Source organism: Carassius carassius, chromosome 6 (assembly GCF_963082965.1).
Source record: "Carassius carassius chromosome 6, fCarCar2.1, whole genome shotgun sequence".
NCBI classification, from domain to species: Eukaryota; Metazoa; Chordata; class Actinopteri; order Cypriniformes; family Cyprinidae; genus Carassius; species Carassius carassius.
In genome coordinates this window covers 23,016,142-23,042,079 of record NC_081760.1, presented here as the reverse complement: position 1 = coordinate 23,042,079, position 25,938 = coordinate 23,016,142, and the positions used below count along the sequence as shown (strand labels likewise).

The 25,938-nt window shown below is 35.6% G+C and overlaps 1 protein-coding gene across 2 annotated transcripts; it reads right to left on the bottom strand.

Annotated features, from left to right (window-relative positions):
* Positions 1-488: 488 nt before the first annotated feature.
* LOC132141926 (WW domain binding protein 1-like) lies at positions 489-19,779 on the bottom strand. 2 transcript variants are annotated; one of them, XM_059551576.1, is made up of 4 exons: positions 19,369-19,779; positions 7,431-7,533; positions 6,797-6,958; positions 489-1,211 (listed from the first exon to the last, which is right to left on the bottom strand). In XM_059551576.1, the coding sequence occupies exons 1-4, from the start codon at positions 19,426-19,428 to the stop codon at positions 517-519; spliced, it is 1,020 nt and encodes a 339-aa protein (XP_059407559.1). In that variant the 5' UTR covers positions 19,429-19,779; the 3' UTR covers positions 489-516. The 2 variants fall into 2 exon arrangements, with proteins under 2 accessions (XP_059407559.1, XP_059407560.1); XM_059551577.1 differs by having other exon boundaries at positions 7,431-7,530.
* Positions 19,780-25,938: the final 6,159 nt, after the last annotated feature.

Below are 25,938 nucleotides of genomic sequence, written 5' to 3'. Positions count from 1 at the left end.
GGAAAGGAGGGGTTTAAAGAGACTGAATCTGCTTCGGATGAATTGCTAGAAAATGAGGTGTTATTAAATGCATATTGAGAAAACTAAAGTGTTTTTTGACCTTGCATGCATGTACTCCTATTATAGGAGACTCCCATAACATTATTAGGAACCATAAAAATGGCATAATAGAGGCACACCATAAATGCAAAAACACATCATGTGTACATTCTTTACTGATTATTTTACATCTTTCTCCAACCACAGTGATTTGAACGCATCTGATATCATAATTACGATGACAACTACGATGTAAATACAAATCTCCCAGGAGTACTGGAACACACCATTACAGGACCACATGTATTGTCTAGTGAGGCAGGTAGAGCCCATCCTTTGCACTTTTGGGCTTTTTAACCGCATAAAACATGCTTTGTACATAAAACAACAATGTGGAGAGCATCCGATTGTTTCCTGTCACTTTTTCTTTCGCCATCTCAAACTTTGTTTTTTTTCAGTAATGTCATTCATTTAGCTTTATGATTCTATGTTGCTATGTTGTGGACTCTCTTGTTCATTAATCGTATGCAAACAGAGGCAGACAGGATGAGGTTGATATTGAGGCACAGGAGATGCTCCACGCTCCACTCTGTTTTCTGGGGACAGAAGTCCCTGATGTTCCTCTCCGTAGGAATGAAGGCCACATTCATCGCAGAAATCTTCGGAGTCCTCCTCACTCAAAAGCCCCTCAAATTCTTTGGGCTCAGGGCTCTCCAAGCCTTGCCCACAAACACATACTTCAATCCCAGAGTCCCCTGTAAATTTGCGGTGCCTTCCCAGAATCCTCTCTTTCTGTTCAGGCATTGCCTCATTCCTGAGCAGCTCCTTTCTGCACTCATTCTGTTTGTCCATGCTGGGAGGCTGCTCTAAAGGCAGAGTGCTCTGTGCGGATCTGCCCCCCTCTAACTCGATCTCGCCCTTGCAGTCTTCTTTCTGGTGGTACTCATTAGAGGTATGGATGTTCTCCATGCTGGGTCTGGAGCAGAGCATGTCAGATGCAGGGGGCAATGGAGTGGTCTGTCTGGGTACGCATTGCACATCCTGCTGGTCAGTGGTTAAAGGGCTGGTGTAGGCCGGAGGGTCGGCATTTAAGGCACTGTATGGAGGAGGTGGCGTAGCGGGCCGATGCACTACCTCCTCATAGTCTGGAAGGAGATTGTTGGGTAGGAATCCTGAAAGAGAAAGAATGGAGAGAAAATGTAGAGAATACCCAGGAGAATTTGATGCATTCAAAATTCAGACTTCGTTTTTGGTTTAACCCTTAAACAGGCAAGAGTGGAAAATGATAAAGCAAAAAATATTTTCATGCCATTTTTTACATCATCTGAGCTTATGTAAAACATATCCAAAAGAATTTGTGAAATATTTGATATATTTTGGATTTTATGAGTTGTGACTCCCAGGTCACGTTGCCTGATTAGGGTATAAAAAAAGGACCAAGTCATTAATCTGTTAACTGTTACTGGCCTACTTGCTACTGCATGCTTAAAACAATTATATCCTATACTTTACCTGATGTAATGTTGACAATATATATATCATTCAAAAGCTTACGAACTTAAGATTCAGACTGTGAAAACCATTTTGAAATCGGACCTTGCTTTACCATAAAAATGGTACTCTGTTACCCCCCATTTTTTAAAATAGGCATTAAAGTGCACTATCCAAACTTAAATTGCTGTAATTTATGAACACTTTGGAATATAAACCTAAGGTTGGTCTCTTTTTAAAGAAGAAATTTAGCAGATTATGGCAAAAGTGGAATTTTTTCAAGAAATTGAAGTATCAATTTCGATACTTACGATCCCATCTGCCAACAGTTTTTTTGATATTGAGACTGAAATGTATAAATTGGATACAGGAGAATGCATAAAAAAAACACCCAGTGGCTATTTTTTGGTACAACGCCTAAAATCTCATGGGAAGTTACATTTTGTGATATCAAATTAAAATTTAGAACACAAATTGGTTAGACATATGACTTTGATTTGATAGTAATTTTAGAGTAAAAAATATTTTGTAAAATATATATTTTATATAAAATATTTAGAGTACATTTGATTTACAGTAAATGTAATCATTTTTTGAAGTTACTTTTCTTTTCTTTTTTTAAACAAGACCAAACTTATGTCTATATTCCAAAACATTCTTAAATTACAACTATTTAAATTTAGTGTAATGTTACCTATATTCTCAATACTCTCTTTTTTATACCCTAAACAGGCAACGTGACTCAGGAGTCACATACATTTCAAAACGTGCTAAATAACAACATAAACAACATATGACTGATTTTTTTTCTTCAGCAACCTAAGACAATGTTCAGAATTAATTTTAGCAGTAATATAATTTTTTTTCCAAAAGAAAAGTAAGTTTAATATATAATTAACTACATTAAAATCTGAATGATCTCCACCACTGGCAGCCATGTTGGATTTAGATCAGGCTGACTAATATACCACTGAAAACTTGAAGCATATCATGTGACCAGCATACTTGAGACAGACCAGGCATTGATAGATGATAAAAGGATTTAATAAAAAAATTGTTCTTATGCCCCAAAAAAGACAATAAAAACTATGTGACTCGTGGGTCACGTTGCCTGATTTAGGGTTAAGAACTACATTTGTACAAATTTTAAAGGGATACTCTCATATTGTTCCAAAGTTGTAGAACTTTCTTATGGAAGTCCATTTCTGCCAAAATAATAATAAACATGCTTTGGTAAATCATAATGACATAAATTATGACATTTATGAGATAAAAGGTCAAAATGACATAAACTTCTATTCGTCAATTATTTTTTCCTGAGCACTGTCCGACCCTGCATAAACAGCAACGCAACTAAAATGTTCCCAAATCCAGAAACGTAGCAAGGAGATCAAGCCAGAACTGTTTCCTACATTGTTGTGATTTGATCTGAACGGAAACAGCATATCAGCGTGACAGATATCAGCGGTGATATTCTACAAAATAGCACCAGGGTGATGCAGAGGAGAAACTTTTGCACACAAAAAGTATTCTCATAGCTTTGTATAATTGCGGCTGAACCACTGATGTCACATGAATTATTTCACAGATCTCCTTGCTAAGTTTCTGGACTTGGGAACATTTTAGTTGCGTTGCTGTCTATGCAGGGTCAGACAGCTCCAGATTCCATCGAAAATTTCTTAATTCATGTTCCGGTGATGAATGAAGGTCTTACGGGTTTGAAACGACATGAGAGTGAGTAATAAATAAAAGAATTTCATTCATATTTGGGTGAACTAACCCTTTAAGATTTCCATTAAAAAGTGAAATATAACTTTAACAAGACAATATATAGCACCTCATCACAAAATGTTCAGTTTTGACAATTTGTCAAAAAGGACATTTGCTACATATCTGCTCTCTCTCTGGTTTTGGCTAAATGTTAACCTAAATGACGAAGACTGAATGCACATTTCATCATAGCTGTAAGGTCGGGTGACTGTACCAATAATTATGAGATACAAACTGTATAATTCTTGTATTTTTAAAATATGTAATTAACACGATTTGATGCTTTCAGCTTCTGGCTGAAGACTGATAAATATAATTTAATAAGGATTCATTTAAAATATTTGAAAAAATATGGGTAACTGCAGTTTCATTCTGAAGGTATGCGATATTCATAACATCATAAACCCACTTAGTTACAAGGTGAACGGTGAAAACCACCAGACCAAAATCCACTCTTACAACATCACATGGCTTATGTTCACTGTGGACTAGTGGTCACAGATCAGTACAGAACAGTAAAGATCTACAATGGTCTCTGATCAGATGGTCGACCATTCTCAGAACCACCTTATAAAAAAAAACAAAAAGAAAAAAAAAACAACAATAACATGAAACCAAGAAAATGCAGTTACGGTATTTAACAGCCACAGTAATGAGTGAAGCTCAATATATTTTCAATAGGGAAGGTAATGCGTCTTCAAATAGGTTTAGAACAGTGTACACTTCAGTTTCAGTTACTGAAAACTATTGTAAGCAAGCATTTTTTTATGACAGTATATCAAGATTAAATAATAAAAAGCAGTAATATGTTAAGGAAAATAACTGATGACCTGCAGTTCTTTAGTTTTAAACTGTCTGGATTAGGTTAGATTAGATTACAACTATGGCTGTACAACTATAGACCGACTCTAAAAGCTGCCAGGGCTGAGCATATCCACAAACTCATAGAAAATAACCAAATAATCCCTCACAGTTAAATAGTAATGACTTTATGAATTTCTTCACTTATAAAATAGATCACAAATTCAATAACAAATTCAGATTCTACAGCGTCAAATACTTCAGCTTCTTTCATCACATCCAAAGAGAAACTTCTGCGCTTTAAAACTATAAAACAGGAAGAGCTAAATAAACTTATTACTGCATCCAAACCAACAACATGTTTATTAGATCCTGTACCCACTAAATTACTGAAAGTGTTGTTACCTGAAGCAGAAGAACTGCTTCTCAATATTATTAACTCATTGTTATCTTTAGGTCACGTCCCAAAACTGCCATTCAAGCTGGCAGTAATTAAGTCCAGCAAGTGCCAGGATCGTCTCCTAAAGAGGATTCCGCTGCGGGATCGGAGTGCCATCAGTGCAGAGCTTGCTCAGGAATGGCAGCAGGCAGGTGTGAGCGCATCTGCACGCACAGTGAGGCCAAGACTTTTGGAAGATGGCCTGGTGTCAAGAAGGGCAGCAAAGAAGCCACTTCTCTCCAAAAAAAAAACATCAGGGACAGATTGATCTTCTGCAGAAAGTATAGTGAATGGACTGCTGAGGACTGGGGCAAAGTCATATTCTCAGATGAAGCCCCTTTCCGATTGTTTGGGGCATCTGGAAAAAGGCTTGTCCGGAGAAGAAAAGGTGAGCGCTACCATCAGTCCTGTGTCATGCCAACAGTAAAGCATCCTGACACCATTCATGTGTGGGGTTGCTTCTCATCCAAGGGAGTGGGCTCACTCACAATTCTGCCCAAAAACACAGCCATGAATAAAGAATGGTACCAAAACACCCTCCAACAGCAACTTCTTCCAACAATCCAACAACAGTTTGGTGAAGAACAATGCATTTTCCAGCACGATGGAGCACCGTGCCATAAGGCAAAAGCGATAACTAAGTGGCTTGGGGACCAGAATGTTGAAATTTTGGGTCCATGGCCTGGAAACTCCCCAGATCTTAATCCCATTGAGAACTTGTGGTCAATCCTCAAGGGGCGGGTGGACAAACAAAAACCCACTAATTCTGACAAACTCCAAGAAGTGACTATGAAAGAATGGGTTGCTATCAGTCAGGATTTGGCCCAGAAGTTGATTGAGAGCATGCCCAGTCAAATTGCAGAGGTCCTGTAAAAGAAGGGCCAACACTGCAAATACTGACTCTTTGCATAAATGTCATGTAATTGTCGATAAAAGCCTTTGAAACATATGAAGTGCTTGTAATTATATTTCAGGACATTACAGAAACAACTGAAACAAAGATCTAAAAGCAGTTTAGCAGCAAACTTTTTGAAAATATTTATGTAATTCTCAAAACCTTTGGCCAAGACTGTACTCTCACTGAAATATGTCTATTTATTAATCTACTAGATGCATTTGTCTAAGTTGCAGTGGTTCTCAGAGAATTGTGGGATGCCTCAAATTTGGAAAAGTACAATACTAAACAAAACAAAAAATACAGACATTGTACAAAAATCTTGTAATTCTATTTATCCAAGGTTTTTTTTTTTTCTGATCTACACTTCTGTTTAGAAGTTTATGGTTAGGAAAAAAAAATTTATTCACAAAAAAAAAAAAGGAAATTAATTATTTTATTCAGCAAGGACACAAAAAGTAAAGATGTGTTGCACAAGACTTCTATTTTAAACAAATGCTGCACTTTTGAATGTTCTATTCATCAAATGATCCTATGGTTTCCACAGAAATATGAAGCAGCAGCACTGTTTTCAACACTGATAATAATAATAAAAAAATTATCTTGAAGCAGCAAATGAGAAAAATCAGAAATTCAGCTTTGCATCACAGGAATAAATTACATTTAAAAAAAGAAAAAGAAAACAGAAAACTCGTTTTAAATTTGTTAGAAAATGAAAAAAAAAACGTATTGCAATGTTTTTCTTGTATTATGACCAAATAAATGCAGCAACAGTGAGCAGAAGAGACTTTATTAATACTAATACTTTACCTTACTAATCCCGAACCTTTGAACAGAAGTGTATATACAATTTTAATATAATTTTCTGCATCTAGAGTAGGAGATATGAAGTGAGGTGTATGTGAATCTTCTCATCTTTCAGCACAACCAGGTCAAGACCATCTGAGAAAACCTTTCACACTCAATCCGAACACATACTAAGTTGCTATATTTACAGGACATGTTGTTAGTCCGGTTGAAAGAGACATTAAAAATTACACCGAGATATACTAATATTAACTGTTAATATTAAGTCATATTAACTGAGAACATATGTGATTAATTCAATTAAGTCACATATTTAATTTTTTAAAATGTTTTTACTGACAACCCCAATTTTTACAAACCATTTGATTGCTACTCTAAATATAAATCTTATCTAGCAAGTGAAATGTTCATTCTATATAAATATAAAAAGCATGCTGATGATTTTCCTAACTATTTTGAAATTAAGTCGGTTTTATTTTATTATTATTGCCATAGGTTTTAAATTCCCTTATTTTCCAGAAATGAAAAACTTTAAATAAGAAGGATGACATTACTGAAGTAGGAGGGCAGTGAGGGGTAGTTGTGAACCTCTCTGTAGGCAATGAGGTTGATCTCGCGCTGTCGTTGTTGTTGCTGCAGTCTGTGTTTGGTGCGACGATGATGACCGACACAACAGCAGCTCAGGATGAAGATAATGGCCCACACCAGCCAGAACCCTGAAGAAAAATAAACCACATGGAGAAAATCCTGCACACAAATCGACAAAGTATTTAAAATATGCCTTTATACACCATACAGCTACAACCTGACTAATTCCTCTTAGACTAAAACCACAGCTAATGCACAAATACAGATCATTTTTACTCCACAGCTTGCAGAAGGTCAAGCATCTTAAGCTTTTCCCCTCATTTCAGTATATATTTTGTTTAGTTCTTCTGAGCCTCTTAAGGCTTGGTCTCATTTATTCCTGCACAGCAAAATTCCATAGCCAAAATAAAGCCATCTCAATGACATTCAGCACAATCAGGAAATTAACCTGATACTGAAGAAATGTCAAGTTTAATTTCATCATCATTCCTGTATCACACGGAGCCTCCTTTGCCACGATTCTAAGGTAAATGTGACCGAGCCTTCATGAATTCCTATCAAACGTTGTGAACTTGATATTAAACCCAATGATGCACTTACACCAGAGTTCATAGTAGTAGCTACAGCACTGGGACTCTCCACAACAGTGTCCCGTCTCACATATGTAGCTTTTATTATTCACACCCTCACAGTGAAGTACCTGCTGGGGAAAACAAACAAACAAAATACAATAAAAGCAGAATACAAGATAAATTTCTTGTTGATTCAACAATTATCTCTAGAACAGCAAATCTTAAAGCAACAGTTCACCCTAAAATGAATATCTGCTGAAAATGTACTCACCTTCAGGCGATCCAAGATGTAGGAGTTAATTTCATGTGTACAGATTTAAAGAAATGTAAAGAAACCAATGGATCCTCTGCAGTGAATGGGTGCCATCAGAATGAAAGTCCAAACAGCTGATAAAAAGATTTCAATAATCCACACGACTTCAGCCCATCAATTAACATTAAAAAAAGAAGTGAACAGCTGTACGTTTGTAAGAAACAAATCCATTTTGGAGACGTTTTTAACTTAAAACCACTGCTTCCAGCTTTCCAGAGTCCTCTAGCCAAAATATTGCTTTCTTTCTGCAGAGGATCCATCAAGGTGAGCAAGTGATATAATGCTACATTTCTCTAAACCTGTTCCCATGAAGAAACAAACTCATATAGCCTACATCTTGGATGGTCTGAGGGAAAGTAAATTGTCAGCAAATTTCCATTTTTGGAACTAAGTAGTGGAGAATTCCGAAACACTTAATTGAAAATCATTGGATAAATGGTATGGTGTATGGTAATATTGTGTTTTTTGGACTGAAACAACTTATGCCCATATGACAAATACCTTATGCCTATATGGATATTATTAAGCAACTATATATGTACCATGGTATATAAACACTCGTTTCCACTGTATTTACATCTTATACTATCACTGTCCTATTTAACCACCAAAAGTACATGCAACGGTTTATAAATAAAATAATGAATCAGTTCAGCTCATTTTAAGCAGTATAATCCAGTGATAGACTATTCCCGCACAAACACAAAGGCATATTTGGGTGCGATTTGAGTTTCAGTAAATAGGTTAATCATCTGTGTGAAAAAAAGCAACAAATTTGTCGGGTAAAACCCTGAATCAAACATTTTACCAGAAAAACTGGTTAGTGACAAATAAGAATGTCCAGAAATTAAGAAAAATTAAACAAAACCTATTTTGTTTTATCCAAACAGCTTTTATACCATTTTCAAAAAATGTCATGTAGAGTTAATTTAAAACATAAAACATTTAAACACATTATTCTAGATAAAAACATACCATTTTACAAATATCTTCAGATCTTATGATGTTTACAACTTAAAATAACCCATATAGATGGGCCAATGTCAGTAAACAATGCACCAAAGCTCCAAAATCCAAAAACTTGTGTTCCATGTCAAATCCAAACATAAAAGAACAAAAGCTGTCTCATTATTTGATAGTGTCACACTGTCAATGTTGTGTACAGCTAAATTAGCAATTACTTAATGATTTCAATCAGCTTTCTTTCTCTTTTTAAAGCAAATCAAGTTACACATTAACTATACCAATAATACTACAGGTAGATCAAAACAAAACAAGCAGAAACCTTCAAATAGACATGTTAGTTTCATTTCATGAATCAGTTAATGATTAAATAAGATCGTTAGCTGATCCAGTTATCTACCATTCTTGTCTTCAGGTGTAGTATAGACATGATACTCCACAGTCTTTCAGCCTTGTGAAAATCCGTTCAGCGCAACACTCATGATATAGGAGAAGAACAGGGACGCATGCACACACACACACACACACACACTTCACTCAAGGGCCAGGGACTACGGAAAATTACAGGCAGCGGAGCACTGCAAGAAGGGCTGCATTATAATGAGATGCTCCCGCACTATGGGAGGAGACTTCACTTTTTTGCTGTTTAGTCTGCCTATAAATGTAAAGAAATAAATAAATTTAATGGGGCTGCTATAATAAAAAATAAGAGATGAACTAAGAAAAAAAAAAACATTTCCATTACTACGAGAAATAATTGTTCACTAAAATATATATATATATTTTTTATATATTTTATTATTAATTTCTATTTCATATAGTCTCCAAGGCAACATTTCTCAATTTCATTAGGTTTAACTTGATGTACTAAAGTAACTAAACTAAAATTTAAATAAAAACTTATAAAAAAATAAAAATGTTATGCCAAAAACAAATAAATACAACACTACTACTACTAATACACTGTTTTTTGGTCCTGACAAAATGACTTAATTTAACTGACAAATGAGCAGCACATGTGAAAGTGTGAAAGTACTGGTCAGGTGAAATCTCTATCATACTAATTATATTGTAAGAGCAGACTGATTGTTATAAAAGGAGGGAAGAAGCTCTTCCAATCATTGTGTTCTTGTTAGCAATAGTTACCTCCAAAGAAACACGTGCAGCCATCATCACTTTGCATCAAAATGGCCTCACATGTAAGAAAATTGCTACAAAGAATATTGCACCTGAAAGAACCATTTACTGGATCATCAAGAACTTCAAGGAGAGAGAAGTACGACTGCAGTGAAGAAGTAATCAGGACGTCCCAGAGTGTCCAGCGAGTGTCCAGCAAGCGTCAGGACCATCTCCTCCTGAGAAGTCAGCTCCTGAGTCGTGTCTCCAGCAGTGCAGAGCTTGCTCAGGAATAGCAGAAGGTTGGTGTGAGAGCATCTGCATGCACAGAGAGGACAAGACTTTTGGACAACGGCCTGGTGTCAAGAAGAGCAGCAAAGAAGCCACTTCTTTCCAAGAAAAACTTCAAGGACAAACTGAAATTCAGCAGGAAGTACAAGGATTGGACAGCAGAAGACTGGTGCAAAGTTATTTTCTCTGGAATCTCCCTTCCAACCTTTTTGGGACATCTGGAAAATTCATTGTTTGGAGAAGAATGTGAATGCTACCATGAGTCCTGTGTTGAGCCAACAATGAAGCATCCTGTCATCCATGTGTGGGGTTGCTTTTAATCCAAGGGAGAGGGCGCTCTCATAATTCTGCCATGAATAAAGAATGGCATTAAAACGTCCTGCAAGAGCGACATCTTCCAACGATCTGAGCAGTTTGGTGATTATCTGTGCATAATCCAGTGGATGGAAGATCATTACATTGAAATTTTGGATCCGTGGCCAGGCAACTCTCTGTATCTCAATCCCATAAAGAACCTGTGGTCAGTCCTCGAAAGGCGAGTGGACAAGCAGAAAACATCATTGATTTCCAGTATAACATAGAAACATGTGGAAAAATCTACAAATACTGAAGAAGCAAACTTTGCAAAACACAAAATTTGCCACTGCAAAAACTTTTGGCCACGACTTTATGTGTATGTGATTTTCTTCTTTCAGAGGAATCCAGTTGGAGCCCTGAAAGCCTTTCAATGGGGGTAAGCCAGACTTGGATGTCAACAGTTCAGAAGACATGAAATAAAGTACCTGCATCCATAATAAAATGTCCCTCACACGGCTCCAGGGGGTGAATAAAGTCCTCCAGTAGCGAATCCATGCATTTTTCTAAGATAGATATCCATATTTCAAACATAATAAACACTTTGACTGACTGTGTTATGCAGAAGATGTGTGTATGTATACACAGATACACACACACACACACAGCTGCCAGTTTTTACCCCACAGTTTACACATTACAGCTATTACCAAGCCATCCACCATAAATTCAAGACCAGATAGATTTTCAGAAATGTCTCCAATCTGCTAAGCAGGTCAAGTGTAGCCCCATGACCCTGTGCCCTTTCCTTGAGAACATTCTTTTCAAGGACTATCACAGCACTTTGCGGGTCTCATTTATCACAAACCACAATTATCTGCAATTAACCCATGCTGATTCTGCAATATGAAACTGGACATACTGTTTCTGTTTATTATTAAACACACAGTGACCCCCCCCCCCCCCCCCCCAAAAAAAAGGTATTTGGACATTTAAGCCAGACATAATGAATCACATTCCACTGAATACTAAATAGAGCCATGTGGAAACTGCAAACAAATGACCCAAGAATTTTTCTCAGAATGAATTCTTCTTCTCTGACCCATTTTTGTAATTACTCTCAACCAAATGGTGTCAAGGTCATTTTAAGTCAATGTATGAAGTCTCAAGTTCATACAAGTGTCCTAGCAGAGTAACCAGACGGACACTCTTAAAAACAAAGTTTCCAAAAGTGCGTTTTCACACTGATGCCACAAAATAACCATTTTGGGTTCTCCAAACATTCAGTGAATAATTTTTAAAAGACCTTTTGTTTTTCAGTTCTTGTGAATTAATAATCTAAAGAACCTTGAAGAACTTCAGGAATTATATCTAATTGGTTTAACTATTAAATAAATAAATAAATAAATAAATAATTATATAAATATATATAATTATCCTCCCTGGAAAGTAAATGGCACTTGGTTTTTATGGAGTGATTTTTATTTTTTTCCTATGTGTCCAAAAGCATGCGAATAACATGTGAGAGATTCATGTAGACCATGGCAGTTTGACTTTATTCTTTGCAGCTCTGGAGACTCTGCCCATATCCGGTTTCGGTGCCAGAAAACATTAGAAAAGTAATTTAAGTTTAACAGGTTATAATGAGAAGCTGCTGAAAGCAGCCGATAATGTTGGCCAGTCTAATAATGATACTTCACTAGCCAACATTGTCTTCCACAGCTTTAGTGAGAAGCAGAGTATCAGCAACAGCATATGATCTGGTATTATATGATAATCCTGTGCGGCCACTTACAGCAGTTGATTGACTTGGCCACTGGTGTGTAATATTAATCATATACTCTTCAGCAATGTCAAATATATTAATAACTCAAGAGATGAATGCTAACACTGGGTCAGCTAAAACTCAAGAGTCTTTTGGGTAAACATTAGGGTTTAATTCTTATCTGGAGGGAGAAACTGACCACAAAGCATACGGTATTACACAGTAAACTCAGCAGAATTCTCTTTAACTTGCTATAGGGCTGGGCGATATAGCCAAAAAAATGATCATGATAAAATTTCACATTTTAAGTTGATATCAATAATTATCAAGATACATTTCAAATCTTTATTCCTTTTGAGTTTAAAGTAGGCTTGTTGCGATAGTCATTGTTGACAGTGTTAATCCGCAACACCAGATATGGAACATGCCACCGCAGCACCACCCCACAGTCTTTTTTTATTCTTTATTGTAATAAAAGTAATTTAGTTCGGTTGGAGAACAGACACTACAATTAAAAACTCAACGCAGTTGCTTAATGCAGCATGCCGAACAACAGCCACATCACATATCATCAGCAGCAGGAGTCAGATTTAATTTATATCGTGAGGAGAGTGAATCGAGCTGACCGACAAGACAAGTTAAGTGAAACCGATAAAACGATGGTGAAAAATTTACTTTCAAAACAAAATGCAAAAGTGCCTTTTTGGTAATATTTTACTTTATTTAAACTTTATTACAAACTTTCAGGCTATTGTGCCCTCTAGAAGCTTGTGTTCTGCAAGTGAACGTCACTTGATTGTGCCATCCCAAAAAAGCACAAAGTCACTTTTACAGACTTTTAAATTAAATGTTCCCTCCTGGTGGAATGACCTGCCCAACTCAATTCGAGCAGCTGAGTCCTTAGCCATCTTCAAGAATCAGCTTAAAACACATCTCTTCCATCTTTATTTGACCCTATAACTTTAACACTCACTATTCTAATTCTATTCTTACATTTTTTTTAATAAAACTAACTAACCTTTCTAATCTTTTTGTATTCTATATATTTTCTTTTTATTTATTATAAAAAAAGAAAAATGCTCTATACTTTTTCTATTCTACCGGTTTTCTTATTTTTTATATTATTTAAAAGCCCATGCTACATGTACTGTGTTTAAGCTAACTGAGACTTGTTATAGCACTTCTATTCCATTGCTCTTTTGCGGTTTTTGATTGCTTCCAATGTCCTCATTTGTAAGTCGCTTTGGATAAAAGCATCTGCTAAATGACTAAATGTTAATGTAATATTTGTGAAAAGTGGAAGTAAAATTTGCACAGGCATTTAGAAGCCATTTAAAAGTGAAAGAAAGTGAGGAAAGAGGGAAAACCCCAACAAACTAAACAATTCTTTATGGTCAAAACATGACAAACACTTCACGTTTTTGAATTCTGTACAATTTTCAAGTCATTTTTCCTTGAACAAATTTAACATCTTAATAGAATAATGAATTTCTTAGTATCTGCATGTTCTAATTGACTGATATTGTTTCAAATCATGAAACGGTTTTGTGTTGCCTGAATTTCATGATGCGTATCTTCAGCAGTTTGCAGTGCAGGCTGCGATATTACTCACTTTCTCACCGGCCACGGTGAGCATGGAAGACTGTTGTCTAGCTGTAGGAGAAGTTGTGGGACATGAGAATATCATGTCAGCCTCTAAAATGAACAGTGCTACAGTTCAACTCTGTTGAAAAATCAAATGAGTAAGTTGAAACTGGAATTGTTGTTGACAATCTTTTCACTCCAGTCCATTTTCCATGCCGTCCAAAAAAGTGCTGCTGTCCAATGTTCCGCCTTTCACAAGTGATGAAACATTAGTGAGAAAGTTTTGCCTATTTTAAAATGTGGTGTCTTTTAGACATTTTGTTTACATGATTTTAAAAGATGATGAGGAGCTCGACCTATCACTGCAGCTGAAAGTTGATGATTTTGACTATTTTATCCATGCTACAATGGACAAAATGAAATGTTTTAATTGCGGGGAGGTTGGCCACTTGGTTCGCGCTTGCCCTGGTAAAACTAAAGAAAAAACTTGAATGATGTTAATGCTGGCGAGCCTGTTAAGGCTTGTCTGTCTAATGCTGTCCCGCCTGTGGCAAAGACAGGTGCAGTGAAATAAGAGCACTATTGTGAATTTGTCTGAAAGTGAGAGCACAATGAAGGTGATTCAGCTAACTGATCCCAAAAATGTGGATGAGGTAAATACATCGGCTAGTGCTGAAACCTTGAATGTTCAGTCTCGTAAGTCCGTTATTAAGATGGGCAAGAAACAAAGCGATAGTGCGGTCAACATTCTGCCACCCGATTTGTTTTGTGATGGCATTGAAATGAAGACAGGACAAATAGCATTTAAAGTTCAATCTAAAATTAAAAATCTGGTGATTTTCAAGCCGTTAAGGCTAAGTAGGTGTAGATGTAGACGATGTTTATGGTGAGAATGGAATGGAAAGTGGCAGCGAGTCTTCCGATTCCAGCGTCAGTTTATTTCAGAGCGACTTTTCTAGCTGAAGTTGTGAAGTGGGGTGGTGTTGGCGCAGTGGATAAGTCACATGCCTTTGGTGTGAGAGACCCAGGTTCGAATCCACTGTGAGACACCAATGTGTCCTTGAGCAAGACACTTAACCCCTAGTTGCTCCAGAGGCGTGCGACCTCTGACATATATAGCAATTGTAAGTCGCTTTGGATAAAAGCGTCAGCTAAATGTAAATGTAAGTGGATGACATTAAGCTCTTTTCTCAGAGCCATGAAAAATAAGAGTGGGTTGCGTATTGATTAGTACTTTCCTGACATTAAGCAGTTTGTTTAAAACTAGGTATTTTATGTCGGAGGGGTTGTTTACCAACAAAGAGGTATATCGATTAACCCTGAGGTCTAAGGGTATTTTTGGGGCCTGTAGAAGTTTTGTCATGTCCTGACATTTGTGCTTTTTTTTCAGTTTCTTATAAAATCTAAAATGGCTAAAGTCTAATCTCACTGAAATCAGCACAAACTGGGCTATAATAACACGTGAGCAGCATGTATGTACATGATTGTGTTTTTGAGGAAAAAAATGTTATGCATGGTTAGTGAAAAACTAAAAATGTTAAATCACTTTAATAAGGCAATATAACACATACAGAATATTGGTTCCCGGGACTTTTGAGAACTGGAGCTTGTAGCCTAGAATTTTTCTTTCTAAATTATGTGAAAATCATCTTGTTTGCTTACTTACTTACAGAAAACAATATATTGATCTAAATTTTCTAAGACACATTTTGTTGGTAAAAGTCATATGCGAGTAGGCGTCAACTATCATGAATATCATTGTGATTTACACCTGAGAAGGCAAAGGCCTGCATAATGAGCTGCATAATGAGCCTTTCAGTCAGCTGTGACTGAGAGGGAGGAGTTACAAGAAAGAATGCAAGGACAAAATAAATGTATATAATTTTAAGTTTATTTAGAATATTTAATTATACCACAACATAATTTAATATTTACTTGCGAGTGCAGTTAAATAGTTTATTAGGAACAATCAAAGCCTAAGATTTAAAGAATGCTGCTGATTGGGCAGGGGAGTGGGAGGGGGTCTCAGTTTTGAGCTACAATACATCACTTACCTCACTTTTCGCTAAAACTCTTAGTCCACATTCTCATCAGGTTGAGGAAATAGTTAAAGGTAGACTTTTAAAAGTAAGAGCCACTTTTTAACTATTTGTTTTTGTTTTTATTTGTGTGGATATATTCCAACTTCAGCAGTAGAAAGAATTATTTTTCTGAATATATTGTGCTCGGTTTAGCAGAAATGCTGTGGGGAGGAACATTTATTCTTGGTTGGTGATTTAATTGTACGGTGTCAAATTTGGACAGGAATCACCTTGAACCCCATTTACGATCTCGTCATTTGATAATCCAGCTTGTAAAGACAGACGACTTTTGGAGACATTTTCACAAGAAACAAAGACAATATACTTGGACTCAGATTTGTGACAATGTTATTTCTCTGACAAGACTTGATCGATTTTATGTTTTTAAACATAACCGTCTTTCATACATTTGTGAATTGTGATTGGGACCTTTATTTTTGTTTTTAAGTAGCATTTTTAAGATTTGTAAAGAATCTTTTTCTATGGTGTTATTTATTATTGGTTTTAAGTATGTAATGAAAAAAAGGATTTGTCAATTGCTGAATATTGTTTTAGGCCAAGCAAAACTGGCTATCTATGCAAGTAGAAAGACAAAATCTTTGAAGCAGAATGTGGTTACACTGTTTTCAAACATGGTGTAAGCAAGAATACTGATAGATTTTAAATATTATAAACAAGGATGATCTTGCTTCTTTTGAGGAAATTTGGTGTTATAATGAGGCTTTGTGCCCTGTTTCCAAAGGCAATTTGGCTTTTACACATTTGTGAGTTGGGTTTGCTTTCTTTATAAATGAATATTGTAATTTAATTGTGTGGTGAATTATATTTGTAATAAAGGATTGTTAAAATTCTCTCCCTCTCTTAGAAAGCTTGAGTTAAGATGCAGATGTAAATTTATGTTCATTATATATATATATATATATATATAAAAAGTAAAATCTGTAAAAATTTTAACAAGCAATAAAATATATGGTGAAAATTAATTATTCTGATTGTTTGAGTTTTTTTTTTTTTCAAATTAATCAATAGTCTTTCACAGTGGCATATGTTTAGATCATGAAAGCCACAGTTAAAACCACACATATAGCACCTCAATACCATGGTAAAAAAATTTAACTATATTGTTTAAATACATTTAGTATAAATGCACAAACACTATTGCTTAACCACAAAAATACCGTAATTACTGTATATCCCATCATTACTCTTATTACATTTAGTCATTTAGCAGACGCTTTTATCCAAAGCGACTTACAAATGAGGATAATGGAAGCAATCAAAAACAACAGAAGAGCAATGAAAGTGCTATAACAAGTCTCAGTTAGCTTCTTATATATTTAATACAAGTAAATACAATACTGCAACGGTGCGCAGTGTTTCTCCTGTTTGTCAGCGCTGTTTCATCTGGTTTTAAACTAGTTTATCACAGAGTTATTTGTGTTTGAAAAAAGACCGCTAACTCTGATTAAAAAATATCCCTCAAAGAAAAAATAATAATAATAATATTATATATATACACATATATATATATACATATATATACATATATATACATATATATACACATACGTATACACATATGTACACATATACGTATATATACATATACACATATACATGTATATATATATACACACATATACATGTATATATATATACACACATATACATGTATATATATATATATACACACATATACATGTATATATATATATATACACACATATACATGTATATATACACACATATACATGTATATATACACACATATACATGTATATATATACACATATACATGTATATATATACACATATACATGTATATATATACACATATACATGTATATATATACACATATACATGTATATATATACACATATACATGTATATATATACACATATACATGTATATATATACACATATACATGTATATATATACACATATACATGTATATATATACACATATACATGTATATATATACACATATACATGTATATATATACACATATACATGTATATATACACATATACATGTATATATATACACATATACATGTATATATATACACATATACATGTATATATACACATATACATGTATATATACACATATACATGTATATATATACACATATACATGTATATATATACACATATACATGTATATATACACATATACATGTATATATACACATATACATATATATACACATATATACATATATATACACATATATATATATACACATACATATACATACATATATACACATACATATACATACATATATATACATACATATACATACATACATATACATACATACATATACATACATATACATACATACATATACATACATATACATACATACATATACATACATATATATACATACATATATATACATATATACATACATATATACATACATATATACATACATATATATACATATATACATACATATATACATACATATATATACATATATACATACATATATACATACATATATACATACATATATACATACATATATATATACATACATATATATACATACATATATATACATATATATATATATATATACACATATATATACACATATATATACACATATATATACACATATATATATATACACATATATATATACACGTATATATACACATATATATATACACGTATATATACACATATATATATACACATATATATACACATATATATACACATATATATACACATATATATACACATATACACATATACATATATATATATATATATATATACTGCTTTACAGGACGTATTTCCATTGGTAGATTAATAACTGCTTCAAAATAATTGTTGACTCACCAGATATGTTGAAGTTATCTTCGCAGAGTAAAATTCGCCTATTTAATCTCGAAATCTGCGACAGTTGGTTTGTTAGCTCGCGAGATCCACTTTCCTGCAGAGTTTTGCTCTAACCCTAATCAAACACGACCAAGTTTGCTAAACAATGTCTATAGGATAATAAAAAAGCACAGGTAGGTTTCTTTGATTAGGGTTGGAGCTAAACTCTGCAGGAAAGTGGATCTCGCGAACCAGATTTGTGGATCACTGCTGTAGACTTTTGTTTACTGAACTTGGCCCAGACTAATCTCTTAGGCCGTGTCTCAAAACACAGGGAGGTGTCTGACTAGACAGCATTTTGGCCATCATGTTTTGCCCAAAAATGCGGTAAAGTAAGCAGCTAACTACGATTTGAGACACAGCCATACACTTCCGTGAACTGACGTACGTCTATCGGGTAGCACGCAAGACTTTTAACAAACAGATGTATCCCATTTCAAAAGAAACAAAACGTTGCTTGAACGCTGTTGAGAACCGAACCACAGGCTGTTAACATGCACTACAAAATGTGGATAAAAGGTGCATACTGTTCAGTCGGCTCTTGTCAACAAGTGGCAGAGCCTACGGTGTGCATTCACAACCCAAGTATGACACAAACAACCGGCTCAAGACATTTAAACAAGCCGAAGGACACACAAGACTTTTCTCACCTCATAGACACTGGCCTCGGTGGGGCTATTAGATCCAGCGATATATAAAAACAAGCCCATTTTAAACAGGCTGATAGGACATTACAATGTCTCAGTGTTGACTTTGGTCACCGCACCGCACAAGTGTTGTAAATAGTCGTACGAAAGGCTGAACGGCTCTCTCGCTCATGCACCGCCCGCCTTCTACTGTTATTGGGACATGAGGGAAGGCACAGCAGTGGAGCAGGAGCATGAGCTCCGTGCCACTGGCTGCCCCCGACTACACAAGCGAGTCCCTGCGATCTGCAGTCCAGGAACAGCTGGGTGTTTCGCAGTCACATCCTATATGGCGCGCGCAACGTGATGATGGGACAAACTGTGCTTAAATCCTCCCACGGAGCGTTTAAAGCAGTACTTGGGTTTGGAATGATCTCAGTGACTCGACTCATTTGAAGCAGTTTACGCAATAGATTCACTCACTGAGACGTTGACCCTTTGTTTAGATTATGCGCCAATAGGAGGCGACAAGGTGTTTGTTTATGTTTTTATCCTAATATTTCATTTTAAATTGGTTTAAAATTCAAGAGTTGAACGGCAGCAATAACACTACAAAGAATTAGAACAAGGTTTTTTTTATTTCAAAATTTATTTATTTTAATAATAAGGATATTTTGTTGAGGAAATACGATAAATACAAGGCAGGTACTTTATAATTAGGTTTAAATTTAAAATGTTTTGTGAATGTGGTATCTGTCCACCAGACAAACTGATGCTGCTAAAAAGAACATTATTTGGTGTAAGTGTGTATGCGTGTTAAGGTTAAAAAACACACTATTTTCCACATACTGTAGGCTACATTATTACTGTTTCTCTTCTATGTCTCGCCTTCTGAAAGCTGTCTGAAAAGTGAGGTGTGCTCTGATTGGCCAGTGCGTTGTGACTGGCCGAATATTTCAAGCGTGTGAAATGTAGGGTGACCAGACGTCCCGAAAAATTCGCGACAGTCCCGAAATCTAAACTGTTGTCTCGAATCCCGAATCTGGCCCTAATTGTCACGAAAATTATACTTTATCAAAATCTTGAGTAGTTATTGTCTGATAAACATTAAAAACTGTCTGTGGAGGTTGAGTCGTCCTGCAACCAGCCCCCACCGGCTGCTCATTGGCTGCAGCATCTTTTTTCTAAGTTCTAAAAAAATACCGTAGGCAGCTCGAATTTAGATATTCATTTATCTAATTAATCTATATGCACAAAGACAATACGACCCTTTTGCCCCCTTTTGTTTTAAAGCTTGATGAAGAGAGCGCAAGTTGCTGCAGCTGCGAGGAGGACAGTGATGACGCGTACAGGAGTGATTGACAGTTCGCGGCACTGTGTACAAAAAAATACTCCGCTGCACAATTATTTTGTTATTTTCGTTTAAGCTTATTAGCGTTAGCGTTACAGAAAGGTCTGATTTACGCACTGTTTCAAAAGTCATTGTTTTTTTTTTCTTTTTACACTGACATTTGAGTTCATGATTTTAATGTTGTTTTTTGTATCTAAAGACTAATGACAGACTGTTGATCTTTGAATAAAAATGTGTTTAGTTAAGATTTGAAGTTCATTATCTTTTATTATAGGCTACGCAGTCTAATATCAAGCCCCCCAACCCCGTCACCCAAGACCCAAGACCTTCTTTATACAGCAAGAACTTGTAACACTGCCAAGAGAAAGGAAAAATTTCAATCGCATCATATGACTCCTTTTGAAGGTATATCTATTTTTTTATATTCGTATAAAAAAAATGTTTCTTTGAGCTTTGAGGTGTTTTAAGGCCTACATCAAGAGGTAACATTTCTCTCATTCAAAAAAAAAAAAAACCTTCCAATTAAAATGTTAAGACTTTTGATGCCATTTAATCCAAATTAACACAATTCTATAGTGCACTCCCACATTCAAAATGTGATTACAACAACATGATTTCATATAGTTTCCATAACACTTTGCTGAAAACACCCTTTCTATCTATCAGGTCCATTGCTTGGTTATGGCTATTTTCTTTACTGCAGGCCATTTCAAATAAGGTCTGTACAAACCGTTTTGTCAATGGCATTTGCTTCAGCTCAAGGAGGTCAACGTAGTGTTTTAGTCTGATCCTTAGATTATGATTCAAAACCACCTTAGTGTGAATATCCTCCAATGTGCGACATCCCTTTGATAGTAAAAGAAATCAATAAAATCAGTAATCAAAATCAGTAAAATATTGTGGTTGCTGCTTTATATGACTGAGTTTAAAGCTGCTGTAAATGTTCCGCACCACTAATAGCAAAAATAAAAAGTTTCCCAAACATTTCCCATATAGGATGTTAGTTTGAACACCTATTTTAGAGTTTAGATTAACTTGTGAGCACATTTGCACTAATTCGTTCCCTCATCCATTGGCATGTTAAACTAATTTGTTTTAGGTAAATTGTGGCCATGTTGTACTAATTCACTTCCTTCGTTTTTGTTCAATCTCATTCCCTAGAACAATAAAACTGCTTCTTAATTTGTGCTCACAATATCTTAGTTTTTACCCCAACATGTCATGTGTGACGCTCTGTATAGTTTAATAAATCACGTTGTATTAAAGTGACACCCAACAAATGTGAATGTCTGTTAATAAAATAAGTATTTATTATTCACTGATGCATGCTTGAAACTAGTCGTAAAATGCAAACTGCCATGCAACATGATCTTAACACAAATAAGCACCTCAATGAACTGCAAAACCTCTGTGGATTCATATCTGTGTCTGAACTGACCTCATATGAAGTGATGGACTTGTGTTAGCTCTTAAGGGCGTTTATTGCTTTAGAGTAGCCCAGAGCTCTCCATTTATCGCCCGTGTGCGTATAGGCTTTGGCCAGCGACTCCAGTTTGTCAGTAGTGTGCTTGTTATGGTTCTCTCCTTTAATTGTGGATGGACATGAACAGACCCACTTGCCAGACAAAACTGGATTTTCCCCCAAACTCTGGCTCGGGTTGCTCTTAGATGGATGAATGCCACTGATCAAGGCCTCCAGATCATTCTCAGAAACACCATCTTCCTCATGGTGCTCCTCCTGAATCTCTGGCACCTGTTAGTCATATTAAAAGCACTGCATGATGGGAAAAACAACTGATGGATCTTACAGATGGAGACAATTACATCCAATTCTTACCTGACTCTTCAGCAAGCACAAAATTTTTTTCTATGCCCTTTAGCCCTGAATAAACATTTACAAAAGTATTCAAAAGTCAAAAAAGTGTCTAAATATCAATGCAGTTTAACACAGATTCCAGTGCCTTACATCTCAGGAGGAAGAAGGCTGTAGTCTTCAGGGTCTAGTAAACTCTTCTCACTGATGCAGAGATGAACAGCAGAGGGCAGTCTTTCCACTTTCAGACGTCTCAAAGCTCTTTACGATCAACCGAATGTAAAGATTAAAAGAAATAAACATTTGAAATATATCAGTCTGTGTGTAATGAATGAATATAATAGACAAGTTTCAGTTTTTGAATGGAGTTAGTGAAATAAATCAACTTTTTGATGATATTCTAATTATATGACCAGCACCTGTAGACTCTATTATGGGTTTTTGGCGATGGTTTAAAATTAAAACATCTTTTTGCTGGATTTGTTTCTTACAGTCACGTAGCTTGTCACATCACAAGGTGTTGTTCGTTGATCTTAAAATTGGACAAATACAATAAACATCAAAAATCAAATTTGTCTAAAAAGGCAACTTCTGCTTATAAATAATCTTTGTTTCCAGTCATACCTAGTGAAAAGTGTGTTGATGAAGAAATTGTTTAGTTCCAGTAGCCCTGCAGTGACCCTATAGGTGGCACTGTTGATCAACAGTAGATGAAGATGGATGGCCGGCCACGAGGAACGTTCTCTTATTCTTCATCTCCTCATTCCCCAGGTACTATAAGAAGTTCAGTATTCCAGATCTCGACCGTTGCCAGCTGCCTTGAGTTTACCCATGCCAACAACTCTTTAATCATCAGCGTGAGTGAACTCTCACCGCTAGTCTCACTTAATCACTTTCTCTAAGCTCTTTCTGTAGTGTAAGCTAGTCACAGTTTTTTCCACACAATGTAGAGGAACTTTCCCCTTTGCATGGATCTTGGACCAGTTTGCCAAAGCCCTAATCCTCACTAAGAGTGCACACAAATCTGATCTCAGATCATCAAAAGGGCAACTGTGCCGTCACTTTTTATTGGTAGAGAAGTAGAGAAGGTTGGTCTGAACTGCTCTCACCTCTGTCGTCTGCTCCAGTACTCAGCTATTTCATCCAGCAATGGATTTTACATGGAGTTTCTCTCACTTTTGTTTTAGTACAAGAAGCCCAAGGAGATTTTAGCACTGGAACAGGAGCTGCTTGGGGAACTGAAGAAACTGAAAGGGACAAGTGAAGGAGATACTGACTGTAAAACTCAGTGAACTGCTGTGAACCCAGAGCCTTTTTTGCATTATTGTATTCATCTGGCTGTTCATTTATGCTTAGTCTCACGTTGGCATGTTTCTATGACATGTTCATGTCTGCCTTGTGTGTCCATGCAACTCACTTTCAATGTGCGTTCCTTTTTTTTTTTTTTAAGTACATTTCAAATCTAATGCTAATTCATGTTCCAACTGTTCTTTGAGTCTAAATAATACATTTCACTGGCTAAAATTAATTAATATTATTACTATTATTATGTATTAATATTATAGTAAGAAGTTTGCTTTATTCCAGCTATTTCCACACCATAGCTAATATAGCTAAAGACTTCATCATTAAATAATGGTAGCACATGCATAAGAAATAAAAAAACAATAACGTAAGAAATAACAAGTAATCTTTAAAACTGAAACATGAAAAGAGAATGCATGAATAAAATTCTGCAGTGCAGTCATCAGTAGCATGCAACACAGTACTCATTCAGCAAATGTGCAGCTAAAGAGATGTTTAATTGAAGCAGATTCATGAATAGACAACTTGTATAACATATAACAGTTGTACAGTTGAATTATTATTAGAGATTCATCATCAAATTTCTAATAGCATGAAAGTCACTGAACTTGCGCCATAATATGCTGTCAATACTGCCATCTTGAATAATCAGTTTTCTTGTAGTTCATCATGGGAAAATTAAACAGTTCCTTCATCTGGGTTTCTTGATTTTATTTGTATGCACCTCATGTTTATGCACAATGTTTGGCATGGACCTCAGTGCTGTTGTTTGTGTTTCTAATGTAAATAGAAGTAGAGCAGGGACTTGATTTAATTCATCAGTTGTTAACTGGATTTTTAAAAAAAAATTATAATTATTATTTAGAATAAATTTCCATTTCATTTCAAATTTAACTTGCATTAAACCATAAAACCGTGTTGGAGATAAAATCTGTAGGATATTGGCCCTCCAAGGAGCAGGATTGGACACTTGCTATATATATTATAAATATATTAATACTATCAAAGGCTAAACATAGGCCTATAAAGCTACTGTAGTTTCCATTTCAGTATATGCACAGGACCGACAGAGAGACTAATTTAGCCTAAAAAGTCTAGGTTTAACATGTATCTGCATCATTTTGTCATATATACTGATCAAGGTCAATCTTTTGACTAAAGAGCCTGCCTTAAATTAACTAATTGTAGAAGCAGTTAAAAATTAATATGTGAAGATTTGAGGTTTTTAAAATGGTAAATTCTGACCTGCTTGATTTATACAACATCCTGTGACACACCTTGAAGCCTAAATTCTGGCATCAGTTTTCTTGCTGTGGTGATGGTAGCAACTGCAAGGACGTGCCATTGATATGAGCTATCAAGATGATTAAATACACTACCGTTTACCAGAATCTGCAGCTTTTGCAGTGTGGCAACCTCTCATCGTGATGGCCTCTTACTGACCACAGAGAGACGGAAACCAGTGTGCATCATTACACTCATGTGTTGACAATCAGTGCTGAGAGCCAAACATCTGCACACATCATTGAATCCTTCTAGGAGCAGAGCAAGAGTCCTGGCGCTGTCTTCACCCATTCCCAAACTGCCCAAAGATGGTACGCTCCAGTCCACATCAATATGTGATTCCAGATTCAACCATTACCTAATGTCCGGGGGAGATTGTTGGCCTGAGGTCTGGGAAAAAAAAAAATTTAGATATGGCTTACATGGAAAGAAGCAGATGTCTATGGGTTAACTGCTACCGAGAGAGATTCCTATAGTGTCTCCAGTCCTTGTTTTTTTTAGAGATACCGGCTCTTCTGACAGACTGGTGACCACTGGTTTTGACTTTTTTAGTTAGTGGGTCCTGCAGGAGTGGTCTGTTGCTAATGCCATTAGCATTTTAGAGTGAGCTGTTTATGTCTGATACTTTTTTTCCCTTTTTTTATGGGTGGTGGTCGACATTTGTTTTGTTTTTACATTGTCTAAATTATTTTGTCTGGATGTCTGGTCCATATTACATCTTATTCTGGTAAAGAAAGGCCTGCTTAGACAGAAAGAGTGATCAATCACAGGTTGAATTGACTGTTAAAACAGTGCTGCAGGAATGATTCCCATAACCTGGAAACAAGTTAGCATGTTTGAA